Consider the following 15,067-nt stretch of genomic DNA (forward strand, 5'->3'; position numbering starts at 1 on the left):
CCCAGCTGGCCCAGCCTGATTGGCCCCAATCGGGGCAGGCTGGCTAGACCCCACCCATGCACAAATTTGTGCACCAGGCGTCTAGTATTCTATCATAGTTCATGAGACCTTACAGCACATAATTCTGGTATTACCTCATAATATATAACAAAGTCCAGCCCTAGCCAGTTTGGCTTAGTGGATAGAGCATCAGCCTGTGGACTGAAAGGTCCCGGGGTCAATTCCAGTCAAGGACATGTACCTCAGTAGCAGGCTCCTCCCTGGCCCAGATCAGGGTGCATGCAGGAGGCAACCAATCGATGTGTTTCTCTCACATTGATATTTCTCTCTGTCTTTCCCTCTCTCTAAAAAAAAAGAAAAAAAAAATCAATGGAAAAATATTCTCAGGTGAGGATTAAAAAATAAAATAAAATAAAATAATAAAATAAAATAAAATATAAAATAAAATAAAATTAAATTAAATTAAAAAAATAAAATAAAATAAAAAAGTAAAATAAATGGAGATTTAACCTCTCTTAAAAGTAAATAATAATAATATATAACAAATTCCAGATAAAGTTTCTCATTTCAAATTAATTTTTAATATACAGAGCAGTCATTTTAAAATTATTTCTTTAGCCCAGCCTGTGTGGCTCAGTGGTTGAGCCTCAACCTATGAACTAAAGAGGTCCCCAGTTCAATTTCTGGTCAGGGCACATGCCCAGGTTGAGGGCTTGATCCCTGGTAGGGGACATGCAGTTGATTAATGTTTCTCATTGATGTTTCTAACTTTCTCTCCCTCTCCCTCTCTAAAAAAATCAATAAAAACATATTTTTTAAAAAACATATTTATTTAAATAGGTAATAAATTCACATGGCAAAAAATTCAAAGGTTATTCAGTGAAAAGTCTCCTTTGGGTTGATCCTATTTCCTAACCATGCAGTTTCCTCCTCAGAGGCTATCAATGTTACTAGTTTCTCACGAATCTTTCCTAAGATAGTCTATGCATATATAAAGGGAGTATATCTTTTTATAAACCAAATAACAGTACACTATACACACCTTACCTTTTGTATTTAATATGTAGCATTTTCCATTGTCTTTCAACAAGGTATAAGGGAAAGTGGAATTTACTTACTTTAAATTCATAACTCTTTGTCATCTATATATATAAAAGCCTAAGCGACCATTATGACCAAACGACCAGAACAACGCAGGAGCTGCCCCCTGGTGGTCAGTGTGCTCCCACAGGGGGAGCGCCACTCAGCCAGAAGCTGGGCTCACGGCTCCGCAGCAGCGCTACCGAGCAGAAGCAGCTGGCACAGCAGGCTGGGATGAGCACCAGTGGCACAGCACTCACCTTGGTTCGGGCTCCTCCCTAGGCACCTGCCACTTGGCACACTGCTACATCCCTCAGGGGATGTCTGACTGCCAATGTCCTGTGGGGATTGGGCCTAAACCGGCAGTCTGACATCCCCTGAGGGGTCCCGGATTGCGAGAGGGTGCAGGCAGTCTGAGGGACACCCCCCTCATGCACGAATCCGTGCACCGGGTCTCTAGTTAAACTATAATAGGCCCATTATTTTAAAAGCCCAGGAAAACAAAATAATTAAGTAAAAAAGCAAATCTCCCTTCTTACCCATTTTCTCTGTCCTTCCAATTCTTCTCTGAGGCAATGCCAATGTTTACAACTTAAGAAATATTTCTAAGGAATTTGGGGGTAGAATGAAGAACTTTAAAAGTAGAATGAAGCAAAGAGATAACTTGCAATTGTTATCAATCTTCTTTTATAGAAATTTCCAAAACACAAAAGCATAGTATTTTTTATTCTAAATCATCAGAAAAGCTCACATGAAAAGTAAAATCCTTCCCCGCCCTCCCGACTTTTAATCAATTTAACTATTAATGTTTTTTATACCATCTTTGTTTTTGGTGTGCCACAGATTTATTTACTATCATGTCAAAAGGATCCAGGGGTGTCATACACATGTGCTCAGTCTGTCATTTGAACCAAAAAATATTTATCCTTTAATTTACTTTAAAAATAAGATGACATGAAAACTCTGGACACTTGAGAAGGTACTATACAAGTTCCTAATATAATCTGTAACCTAGATGCTGTAAGTATATATAATAAATGTATGAAAGAGCATTCTATTTTATTACTTGATGCACAAATACTAACCACTATTCAATCATAAGGACTTTTAAATACCAGAAGCAGAAGAAAGCTTCCTGTCCAGTTCCCTTGTTCTCACTAACACGAAACATTTTCTCTCAGATCAAGCACGAGAGAATCCACAATGCAACCACTTCTAACAAATAATTTTTTAAAGTAACAAAACAAGTTGTTTTTAAGGGCATACGAAAAACTAGCACCCATTTATGATTTTAAAAAAACTCTCAACAAGTAGAAACAAAGGAAACATACCTCAACATAATAAAGGCCAGGTATGATAAAATCACAGCCAACATCATACTCAATAGGCAAAAATCCCTTAAGATTAGGAACAAAACAGGATGACCACTCTTAGTCAACATAGTACTGGAAGTCCCAGCCAATCAGACAAAAAGAAGAAATAAAAGGCATCAAATTGGAAAGGAAGAAATAAATCTGTTATTATTTGCAGATGACATGATATTGTATATAGGGAGAACTCTAAAGATTCCACCAAAACGCTACTAGATCTGATAAATGAATTTAGTAAAGCAGCAGGATACAAAATAAATATCCAGAAATCAGTGTAGTTTTATTCACTAGTAAAGAACTTTTGGAAAGGAAAACTAAAAAAAAAACAATCCAAATCACAATTGCTTCAAAAAGAATAAAATACTTAGAAATAAATTTAATCTAGGATGTAAAAGACCTGTACTTGAAAATTATAAGACACTGAAGAAGACACAAATATGTGCAAGAATATACCATGTTCATGGATAGGAAAACTTAACATCATTAAAATGTCTATACCCCCCCCCCCCCAACAATCTATACTCCAAAAATTTATACGGAACCTCAAAAGACCCCAAATAGCCACAGAAATCTTTAGAAAGAACAACAAAGTGGAAGGAATCATGCTATCTGATATCAAACTATGCTACAGGCCATAGTAATAAAAACAACATGGTGCTGGCATAAAAACCGACATATAGATCAATGGAACAGAATAGGGAATCCAGAAATAAACTCACACCTTTATAGTCAAATATTTGAAAAAATAGGCAAAAACATACAATGAGGTGAAGACAGTCTAGTCCAGTGGTCGGCAAACTGCGGCTCAGCAAACTGCGGCTCATGAGCCACATGCAGCTCTTTGGCCCCTTGAGTGTGGCTCTTCCACAAAATACCGACTACTGCGCATGGGCCACAAAGTTTCAATCGCACTGTATGTGCACGCCCGCACGTGGTATTTTGTGGAAGAGCCACACTCAAGGGGCCAAAGAGCCGCATGTGGCTCGTGAGCCACAGTTTGCCAATCACGGGTCTCGTCTATAAATGGTGTTGGGGAAAATGCAAAAAAACAAATGAAACTAGACCACCTTCTTACACCATACACAAGAATAAACTCAGAATGGATTGAAGACCGCCCTAGCTGTTTTGGCTCAGTGGACAGAGCCTGGGAACTGAAGGGTCCCGGGTTCGATTCTGGTCAAGGGCACATGCCCAGGTTGCAGGCTCAAATCCCCCGTGGGGGGTGTGCAGGAGACAGCCAATCAATGATTCTCTCTCATCATTGATGATTCTATCTCTCACCCTCTCTCTTCCTCTCTAAAATCAATGAAAAATATTTTTTTTAAAAGACTTCTTTGTGAAAGAAAAATGGATTGAAGACTTAAATGTTAGACTTGAAACCATAAATATCTTGAAGAAAACATAGGCAGTAAAATCTCAGACATTTCTCATAGCAATATTTTTCCTGGCATACCTCCTCAAGCAAGGGAAACAAAAGAAAAAATAAATGAGATTACTTCAAACTAAAAATTTCTTGCACAGTGAAAGAAAGCATCAACAAAATGAAAAGACAAACCACTGAATGGAAGAACATATTCACCAGCGATACATCTGATAAGGAGTTAATATGCAAAATTTATAAAGAATTTATAAAACTCAACACCAAAAGAGAAAACAATACAATTAAGAAGTGGGCAAAGAACCTGAAGAGACACTTCTCCAAAGAGGACATTCAGATGGCCAATATACATATGAAAAGAGGCTCAATGTGACTAATCATCAGAGAAATGCAAATTAAACCACACTGAGATATCACCTCACACCTGTAAGAATGGCTCATTAATAAATCAACAAACAACAAGTGTTGGCAAGAATGTGGAGAAAAGGGAACACCTTGTGCACTATTGGTGGAATGCAGACTGGTGCAGCCACTGTGGAAAGCAGTATGGGGTTACATCAAAAAATTTAAATTTGGGGGGGGTGTCAATGGGAGGGGAAGGAGACATATGTAAAACTTTAGACAATAAATAAAATAAAAAGTAACAAGTTTAAATTGGAACTGCCTTTTAACCTGCAATTCCACTTATAGGAATAAAACCCAAAGAAACCCCAAACACTAATTCCAAAGAACATATGTACCCCCTATGTTCGTTGCAGCATTATTTATAATAGCCAAGATTTGGAAGCAGCCCAAGTGTCCATCAGTAGATGAGCGAATAAAAAAGCTGTGGTAGGTTTACACAATGGAGTATTACTAGGTCATAAAAAGAAGGAAATCTTACCCTTTGTGACAGCATGGATTGACCTGGAGAGCATTACGCTAAGTGAAATGAGCCATCAGAGAAAGACAAGTACCATATGATTTCACTCATATTTGGACTCTCATATTTGGAATCTAATGAACAAACTGAACTACCAAGCAAAATAGAGACAGACTCATAGATAGAGAGCAGGCTGACAGCTGTTGGGGGGTGAGGGGTGGAGGTTGGAGATTTGAGCAATAAAGAAAAAAGAAAAAACTCATGTATACAAACAACAGTGTGGTGACTGCTGGGGTAAGGGGAGTGTGGGGGGAAGCGGAGGAGAGTATAGGGCGGATTAATGGTGATGGAAGGAGACTTGTCTTGGGGTGGTGAACACACAATACAGTGTACAGATGATGTGTTGTGGAATTGTGTACCTGAAAACTGCATAATTTTTTTAACCAGTGTCACTCCAATAAATTCAATAAAAAGGGGAAAATAGCATATGAGAAAGTCTCCTATTAGGCACTTTTACCAAACTATCTTCTTTTCTCAAAGCACCTGGAACAGAATGGCAAATCAGGAAGTAGGGTGGTGGTGTCACAAACTTTCCTGTCTGACCTCTCACTCACTCCTGAAGTGGAGATGACTGAATGTCACTGACTCACCTGCCCTGGCTTCCAGAAGGAGCAGACATTTACCACCAGAGAGAGAAGAGCACAGATCTAGCTTCCTGATGGGCAGTCATAGAATATTATTGTCTAGTTTATGCAAATAGAGACACTAACATATTAAATATTAATTACAATAAACCATCAAGCCTTGCCGGACCAACTGAACAGGTCTAGGAAAGAGCAAGCAAATACACCTTACCCTCCCAAACTTAACTTCTTGCACAGTTCTGAGTTAAAGAATATCACTTTTATAAACACTCTAATCAATTTATTCCCTAAATGAAACCTGATGTTACTGTCTTTGTTCACAACAAATCATTGAAAAGATAAAGATTGAGTCTTAGAGCCTTCTTTGAGGTACTAATCTCTTCTTTCCTTACCTTTGGTCTGAGTGGCACTTGTACCAGTTCAGGATCATAAGATTCTAATCTATTTTTTTAGGTATTAAACATTTGGAGGGGAAAAGCACATGAAAAATATTAGCAGGTAGCTTGCCATGTACACTTTACTTACATGATTTCATTTCCTTCTTACAACTTACAAGAGCTATCATAAAGAATAAAACAGCCCGGCCGGCATGGCTCAGTGGCTGAGCGTTGACCTATGAACCAGGAGGTAACAGTTTGATTCCGTCAGGGCACATACCCGGGTTATGGGCTCGATCCCCAGTGTGGGGTGTGCAGGAGGCAGCCAATCGGTGATTCTCGCTATTGATGTTTCTATCTCTCTCCCTCTCCCTTCTTCTCTGAAATCAATTTAAAAATATATATTTTTTAAAAGGGCTCAGAAAAGTTAAACATCATGTCTAAGGTTCCACAGGCTTTAGGAAAACAACTGTAACAGTAAATTAGAAGTAAATTTCAGGGCAAATTATTTTAGTCTTTTATCAAGAATTACTAAGTCTGGTCTGGCCAGTATGGCTCAGTGGCTGAGCTTCAACTCATGAACAAGAGGTCACAGTTCCATTCCCTGTCAGGACACAGGCCTGGGTTGCGGGCCCAATCCCCAGTGTACGGTGTGCAGGAGGCAACCAATCAATGATTCTCTCTTATCATTGATGTTTGTATCTCTCTCTCCCTCTCCCTTCTTCTCTCTGAAATCAATAAAAATATACTTTAAAAAAGAAAAAGAATTACTAAGTCCAGCAGAAAAGAAAATGGCCCTCCCTACTGAAAGAAAAAAAATGCCCTGGCTACCAGAAACCAGTCCACCTACTGTAATATTCTCCTGAAAATTTTCCACCACAAATTCCCTTATCTAACAATAAATAAAAAGGTATAACTCCTTTCCAAGATAAGACTAGTTCTCCTTCATAAAAGAGAAAGCTATTTTCTAAAGAAGTTAATGGCTTTATGATATTTGCTAAGAGTTAGCTGGACTCTTGCTATTCAACTAACTTGCCTAGTTCCAGCTGTTCAGGATGTAATTTATCTCATGAAAATTGTGAAACACTACGGAAAATCCTTTAGAGATATACTGTTTGGACAGAATAAAAATTGAGGCATTCTTTTTCAGCACCACTGTTAAAAGAGTAGTAATGGCGTAAAAGGGAGAAAAAACTCAACTCCAAGTCTTCCCACCAGACATTTAAACACTTTAGTAAAGGGAAATGAGGCTATGGAGGGCTGAAGAGCAATAAGAACTTCCCCCTTAAAGATTCCAGGTTGGGTAAATAACAGGTTATTTCATTCTGCACATACCAGAAGACCCTCACTGAATGCTGGAACTTGTCAAGCTCATCCCCTACCCATGACTGCATTACTTTTTCCTCCAGCTTAAATATTACATTTAATACTTATCTTTGCAAGACTAGCTTCTTGTTTTCAATCATGAGTTCTCATCTTAGACTGTTACTCTCTTAGAAAGGCCTTCCTTCCTTGCCTAAGGCACACCTCATCCCTAGTGTCATACCAGCCTGGTTTTTTCCTTATGTCATAGATCATCATCTGAAATTACCCTTCTTGTTCTTTTATAAATGCGCATGATTATCACAATTATGTCAGCAACATGAAGCTAGCTAGGGATCTTGACTTACCTTTCTATCCTCAATTCTTAGCCCAGAGTATATATGTTCAATGACTACATAAGGCTAATGATAGGTATTATATTACATAAATGTGAAAGAATGGGGTGAAAATGAAGATTCCATTTACTTCGCTCAAAACCCTTTCCTTTAACACATTGTATGCGGGAAACATATTTATACCTTTTACGTTGACTGGTAGTAGAGCGCGAAACACGTATTAATACGTTTTTTATAGACTAGCGGTAGAATGCGGGTAATGTATAAATACGTTTATTTTTATACTTTTTTATTATTGCTCTAAAAGGATGCTAACATGCAGATATACGAATTCCAAAGGACAAAATTTGGGTCTCTAACACATAAAATGGTGAATTATGTATGTACTTCCAGGTATAACGGTAATCAATCTATTTAACTGCAAAAATGGCCCACGCCACCTGTTAGCGCGCGATAAAAACTACCCTCAAACAATGTGTTAAGTTCAATGAGAATAAGAAATAAAAGTTTATGACCCATGACAATAAAAACAAATTGGGTTATATTTCTTATGAAATACCCCCACTCCTGCTGTGATGTCCATCTTGCTTCAGTATCAGGCCAAATCAGACCAACTAGAATATTTACAGAGCATAAAAGACTTTGATCATCAAACCAAAGAAACTTCCACCTACTTCCTCATTTATTTCAAATCCACTTCCAGCATAGCATCCTAGAGGTGGACAGAGAAACCCAAGAAAGAACACCTCTATTTTATGGCAAAGCATGAAATAATAAAAGTGAAGCAACGTTCAAATCAGAGTTCTTAACCTCTAAAGTTTGAGGGCAGAAAAAAAAGTTTAAGTCTCTAGAGATTTAATCTGCCTTTGGACACAATTCCAAATCATCTACACTAATAAAAGAGAAAGATGCAAATTGACGATACCTTCATGCCACCCACCAGCCAATCAGGAGTGGATATGCAAACTAATAAAACAAAGATGGCGGATTAATTTGCATAAACAGGCTCCAAGCAGCAGGGGGCAGGGCGGGACACCCCGCTCTGGGCCTCTGGGCAGTGTGGGAAGGCGGAAAGGCGGATCTGGCCAGAGTGAAGGCCCATTCTTGCACAAATCTTGCTGCATCGGGCCTCTAGTATAAAAATAATGCTTTCATCCTCACTTGCCACAGCCTGCCTCACTGCTCACATGCCCTGTTGCTAACCCCACAGAAATGCTTCAATTACATGAAGTCCTTTGTCAGATTAGGGCACTGGCTCCTTATCGCACTTGGGCTTATGCCAAAGATATAAATTTTGATACAGATACTTTAGCCTTAATGCTTTAAGGCAGGGGTGGGGAATGTCCGGTCCCTGGCCTGAAATCATTAGGTCTGGCCCTGCCAAGGCATTAGGGGTGAGTTAATCAAGTGTTTAACCAAATATAGCATGTTAATTTTTAAACTGATAATTTTGTATGGCCCTCAAGTGATGTTATAAGTATACAAATGGTCCTTTGCAGAAAAAAGGTTCCCCACCCCTGCTGTAAGGTGTAGACCTTTTAACTGATGCTGTAGCTGTTACTATGGGACCAAAGGGAAGAACAGTGATTACTGACTGGACAGAGTTAGGGAAGTCCCAAAGTAACAAAAGATGGTGTGATCATTGCAAAGTCCATTGACTTAAAAGATAAATACAAAAATATTGGCACTAAATTTGTTCAAGATGTTGCCAATAATAAAAATGAAGAGGCACCAATACTGCTACTGTATTGGCACACTCTGCTGCCAAGGGAAGCTTTGAGAAAATTAGCAAAGGTGCTAATCCAGTGGGAATCAGGTGTGATGTTAGCTGTTGATGCTGTAATTGCTGAACTTAGGAAACAGTCTAAACCTGTGACAACCCTTGAAGAAATTGCTCAGGTTGCTATGATTTCTGCAAATGGAAACAAAGAAATTGGCAACATCATTTCTGATGCAATGAAAAAGGTTGAAAGAAACAGCATCATCACAGTAAAGGATGGAAAAACACTGAATGATGAATTAGAAATTACTGAAGGCATGGAAATTTGATCAAGGTTATATTTCTCCTATTTCTCCATACTTCATTAATACATCAAAAGGTCAGTAATGTGAATTCCGCCAGAACCGGTTTGGCTCAGTGGATAGAGCGTCGGCCTGCGGACTCAAGGGTCCTGGGTTCGATTCCGGTCAAGGGCATGTACCTTGGTTGCGGGCATATCCCCAGTGGGGGGCGTGCAGGAGGCAGCTGATCGATGTTTCTCTCTCATCGATGTTTCTGGCTCTCTATCCCTCTCCCTTCCTCTCTGTAAAAAATCAATAAAATATATTAAAAAAAAAAAAAAGAAATGAATTCCAAGATGCCTATGTTCAATTGAGTGGAAAGAAAATTTGCAGAGTTCAGTCCATTGTACCTGCTCTTGAAACTGCCAATGCTCACCGTAAGCCCTGGTCATAATTGCCGAAGATGTTGATGGAGAAGCTCTAAGTACGCTCATTTTGACTAGGCTAAAAGTTCGTCTTCTGGTTGTAGCAGTCAAAGATCCAGGTTTTGGTGACAATAAAAAGAACCAGCTTAAAGACATGGCTATTGCTACTGGTGGTGCAGTGTTTGGAGAAGAAGAATTAATCGTAAATTTTGAAAATGTTCAGCCTCATGTTAGGAAAGATTGGAGAGGTCACTGTGACCAAAGATGATGCCATGCTCTTGAAAGGAAAAGGTGACATGGCTCAAATTTTAAAACATATTCAAGAAATCATCCAACAGTTAGATATCCGAAAAGGAATATGAAAAGGAAAAACTAAATGAATATCTGGCAAAACTCACAGATGGAGTAGCTGTGCTGGTCTGCTGGCACAAGTGATGTGGAAATGAATGAAAAGAAAGAGAGTAACATGCCCTCAATGCTGCACAAGCTGCTGTTGAAGAAGACATCGCTCTGGGAAGGGGTTGTGCCCTGCTTCAGTGCATTCCAGCCTTGGGCTCATTAAATCCATGAAAATTAAAAAATTGGTATAGAAATTATTTTTTAAAAAAGCATTCAAAATTCCTGCAATAAACATTGCTAAGAATGCAGGTGTTGAGGGATTATGGATAGTTGAAAAAGATTATGCAAAGTTCCTCAGAAGGTGGTTATGACACTATGCTTGGAGATTCTGCGAATATGGTATAAAAAGGAAGCATTGATCAAACGAAGATTGTAAGAACTGCTTTATTGGATGGTACCAGAATGGCCTCTCTGTTAACCACAGCAGAAGTTGTGGTCACAGAAATTCCTAAAGAAGAGAAAGACGCCGCAGTGGGTGAAATGGGTGGAATAGGAGGCGTGTGGGAGGTGGCGTGTTCTAAGCCTAGAACAGTGCTTCACCATTATCAGTGAGAACTGTGAGAGGAAGCTCAAGGCAGTGCTTCGGAGAAGTCCCTTGAAGAAGATGACTGAAGAAAAGGATGGCTAATGTTTAAGAACATCACTATAACCATCAGTTACTGGTTTTAGTTGACAACATATATAAAGATTTACTGCTGTCATTCATTATCCATGCCTACACATATAAAATATCTTTTATAAAAAGATATTTGTACTTTCCAGATAACCAAGTGTTAAGAGCCAAGTACCAATATACATCTTTCAACTTAAATCAGAGGCATTTTTACTACTATTCTGTTAAAATGAGGATTTTCATGCTTGCCACCATCCAGTGAAAAGTTAAGCAGCCTTACACATATGTAATAACTTAATCAATAAAAAATTTTTTAAAAAGTTAAGCAGCCTTTCTGTGGTGAGTAATAATTGTGTACAAAGCAGAGAAATATCCAATTATGTGACAACCTTTGTGTAACAACAATTTTCTTAAAATGAAAAAGAATGCTTCCAACGTCAAAAGTAACTATCATCCCTAATAAAATAACCCTCCTAAACCTGGCCTCACAACTAGAGAGGGTTGTCAAACATCTGACAATTCATAAAACGCCATTATAACTAACTGAACTGAATCACCCTATCAGTCAGAAGCATACTATCCCAAAGGTAATTAGGATTAAAAACGTTGACACCGAAACCAAACTCCAGCCTTATGGAATAATGTACCGGCCCAGCTTTGCAAGAAAACTGGTTTCCACTGCTTTCCACTAGGTACAATACATGGACCTCCCCTACCCTGCGCTCCTCACTGCGCGAAGGCACTGTCGCCCAGGGCCGAGTTTGGGTCGGCCCCGCGGGAAAGGACGCGGCGCTCCTCACCAAGGCGGTAAACGAGTACCAACAGGAGGCTGTTGTGAAGCAAAGCATTTCGAGTTCGGTGCCCCCTCCTCCTGCGGGATGGTGGGCAGCAGAATGATGCCTCGCTGCCATCAGGGACGCCGGGGCAGTAAGCCCAGGGCAAGGCTCCTGGCCAACCGCCCCATGCCGCAAGGGGCCCTGGCAGCCGGCCCCGCGCGGGAAGGGAGAGAGTGAGGCCCGACAGTCCGGGGCTGTGAGGGGCCTCGCCCACCCGAGCCGCCACCGAGACCAGGGAGGAGCGAAGAGAGACCCTGGGCAGGGGTCTGCAAAGCCAAGGGCCACCCGCGCGCCGGAGGAACCCCTCAGCCCAGTCCCCGCCCGGCACCTCACCTCGGCCGGCACGGGCAGGTTCTCCGCCGCCGCCTTCAGCTCCAGCACCGAGTCCGTCTGCCTGTCGGTCAGCGGCGCCGTGGTGTCGGGTCTCCGATCCCAGAGAGCCAGCCTCTCCCGAGCGTCCGATTCAGCCGCTGCCTCTGGCAGCAGCAGCAGCGCCGCCTCCGCCATCGCCGCCGCCCCCGGGGCCCTCAACAGCAGCGGGGCAATGGGGACCCCGAAGGACTGGCCCAGGCCACTTCCGGGAAAGACGGGCTTCCAACTAAGCACCGGCAGCAGAGCTGGGCATACCGAGAGGAACAACCTGAACCCGGAAGCACTTCCACAGTGTGTGGGCGGGACTGAGGTCAGGACATACGTGGCTTTAAACCGGTACAAATATTTCCGGTTGCGATGTAGACGTGGAGGGAGAAGGCTGAAAAGACCCTGACGGAAATAGAAATGCCCCTACCGGAAGTCTTTTCCTCAACATCTATAACTTTATTGTTACGTATTACTCACGACAGTTGTAGTAAGTTACTCTGCCGGCAGGGGCTTTCTGTGAGCTCCTGAATGTACTACTGCCTCCGCTCACAGCTGGGTAGTCTGGGTGGAGTGTGTGTACTGTGATTGCCTTGTTGACCTGTTGATAGTTTCGGCTACCTGGAACAAAACCACGAATACAAACATTTCCAACATCCAATAACTCAGCTGTTAGAAAACTAATTTATGAAAACATAAACATTCAAAGATTTGTGTGCATCGGATATCGTTACTACTACTATCAAATAATCGGAAACAATCAAAATGTCCAACATTGAAGAATTCGATCAATAATTCATGGCACAGACATGTCATTGGAATATTATCCTGCCATTTAAATCATGTTGTAGAAGGCTTGGGGCAAGAGGGACAGGGGGTAGGCTGGAGAGGGTCAGTGAGGAAAAAGGGACACATGCAATATTTTCAGGAATAAAAATTATTTTTTTTAAATCATGTTGTAGACTTGAACAACAAAAATACACTAGTACTGGATCATAATTTATAATAATATAAATACTCGTGAGTCCATACTAATATAAATGATTGCATTAGTAAATTGGGGAGAAGAGACGATCTACCTTAGAAAAATTCCAAAACAATACATATGGAAAGAATGGGGAAAATAGCAACAATTGTAGCAGGCAATATGTAAGAATGGATGCTAAAACTAGTGGGTGAAAGTGTGAGGAGAAACAGAAATTTGCATTGGACAAATGATCTCCCCAAGATATGTATTAATAGCAAGGGGAGCTATTAGCTTTACAGTGGAAACATCTGGCAGACATCACCTTAACCAAGTAATCAAAGTATACAGCATCATCATAAAACTCCTAACATGACAGATCGAGGACACGATATCGCTTCGGTGATATTCTTGCCAAAAATGCAAAACCACATTCTAAATATGAGAAAACATCAGGTAAATTCAAATTGAGGGATGTCCTACAAAATTCACCAGTATTCTTCAAAAGTGTCAAGGTCATAAAAAATTAGGAAAGATTGAGGAACTATTATATACTGGAGATGAAATATGACAATTAGATGCAATGTCGGAACCTGGATTGGATCCTCGAATAGAAAAAGGGAAAACTATAGAATAAAATACAGATATTCCAACAAGGTCTGTAGCTAGGTAATAGTATTATGCCAATGTTAATTTCCAGTTTTGATTATTGCACACAGTTATCTAAGCACACCTGGACTCTGTACTACTTTTGCAACTTTTCTGAAGTCAAAAATTACCTCTCAAAGTCAAGAGTTAAAACTCTAATGTTGTAGAAAATATTTATGTTTGGAAAAATTATTGTGATATAATTAAGAAGAATGATAGTGTATGATCCTATTGCCCAAAAAAACCACTCCCAAAACATTGACAGATGGTTGGGATTATTAATAGGTAATTTTCTTCTTTTCCTCTTCCTCTGTCTCCTCCTCCTCCTTATTTTGCAATGAATTCTGCACTAAAGAGTAAGGTTTTTGTTTTAATTATGCAACCCAGCTTCAGAGTATTGTTGCTACATCACATCAATCCACCACTATTTGCTAAAGAAAGTCATCTGTAGATATGTACAGATATGTACATCTATCTGTTTAAGTACCTAAAACATACTTTCTCTTCTTCAGATCAGACTGACCTCTAGTTCCCAAAATCTCAGAAATGAAGTTAATCCTCCTGAGTTTTGTGATGACAAACATCATCCTTCAACAGCCAAATATAAACACACTCTCTCCCAAATGCATTTCCATTGCAGATTTTTCCAAATCCATGATCAATCTACTCTCTTCTAAAATTGTCTAATTCCTTAAAATATTTTTTACCAACTGGTGATTCATGATGCTATAAGTTTGCAATGCAGGTCCTGGTATCCCTGGAAAAGATTTGTGCCAGCGCTGAATGTTTAATCAGCTACTGGTACTGTGAGGTGAAATTGTTACCGGGGAACCCCCAGGGTGGGGGGCTTGGGCTGCCTGTCGAAGTGTCCAATAATGAAGGCAGGGTTGAATCATATAACGCGATTATTGAGAAGGCCAGCCAACCAAGAAGACAGGGAGCTTACAAGCATCCAAAACCTGTCTTATAGCAAGGTGCAGGGGACGGGATTATATTGGGGAAATGGACTTGGGTGAGGTTGGGAAAGGAATGCAATTGCATTGGTCCTGGGGGCCAGCAGAATTCAACTATTGCTCTTGGTTTTTAAGTGATGAGATGATGTCTTGGCTCCTGGTAGGGTCAGCCTGACCATGCTTAACGGCTCTGCTTGCTTGCTGGGTAGAATGTACATTGTCCACAGCTGAACCACATCCTCAATCACTTTGCTTGGGATCAAAGGGAGTATGCAGGTGCACCAGCCTAAGAAATGAAACTCGGAAAAACTTAACCCTCTATTCCCATAAGTATATGTACTCTAGAATTTCAAATTGATATGATTATCTTTCAGATTAATTGAGGCGCTCTATATATCAGCTTATAAAAAACCCCGCCCCTATCAAATGAGAGAAGAGGAAGGTAGATAATGCAACACAATAGTGCCTGGATTATTCTTGAAGGATTGAGGGAGCTAAGGAA

General features: G+C 40.3%; 1 protein-coding gene and 1 pseudogene across 7 annotated transcripts in view; one reads left to right on the forward strand and one right to left on the reverse strand.

Annotated features, from left to right (window-relative positions):
* The window catches only part of COG3 (component of oligomeric golgi complex 3), an 86,715-nt gene extending 74,353 nt beyond the window's left edge, over positions 1-12,362 (reverse strand). For 2 of the 7 annotated variants that reach the window (XM_059684637.1, XM_059684639.1), the window contains exon 1: positions 11,977-12,358. In XM_059684637.1, the coding sequence (XP_059540620.1) occupies positions 11,977-12,150 (174 nt within the window). In that variant the 5' untranslated portion in view covers positions 12,151-12,358. Of the gene's footprint in view, positions 1-11,976 lie in introns of all 7 variants that reach the window. The other 5 variants (XM_059684642.1, XM_059684641.1, XM_059684638.1 and 2 more) reach the window with 4 other exon arrangements.
* LOC132225902 (60 kDa heat shock protein, mitochondrial-like) lies at positions 8,582-10,746 on the forward strand (annotated as a pseudogene).
* Positions 12,363-15,067: the final 2,705 nt, after the last annotated feature.

The sequence above is a fragment of the Myotis daubentonii genome, chromosome 2 (assembly GCF_963259705.1).
Source record: "Myotis daubentonii chromosome 2, mMyoDau2.1, whole genome shotgun sequence".
Classification (NCBI taxonomy): domain Eukaryota; kingdom Metazoa; phylum Chordata; class Mammalia; order Chiroptera; family Vespertilionidae; genus Myotis; species Myotis daubentonii.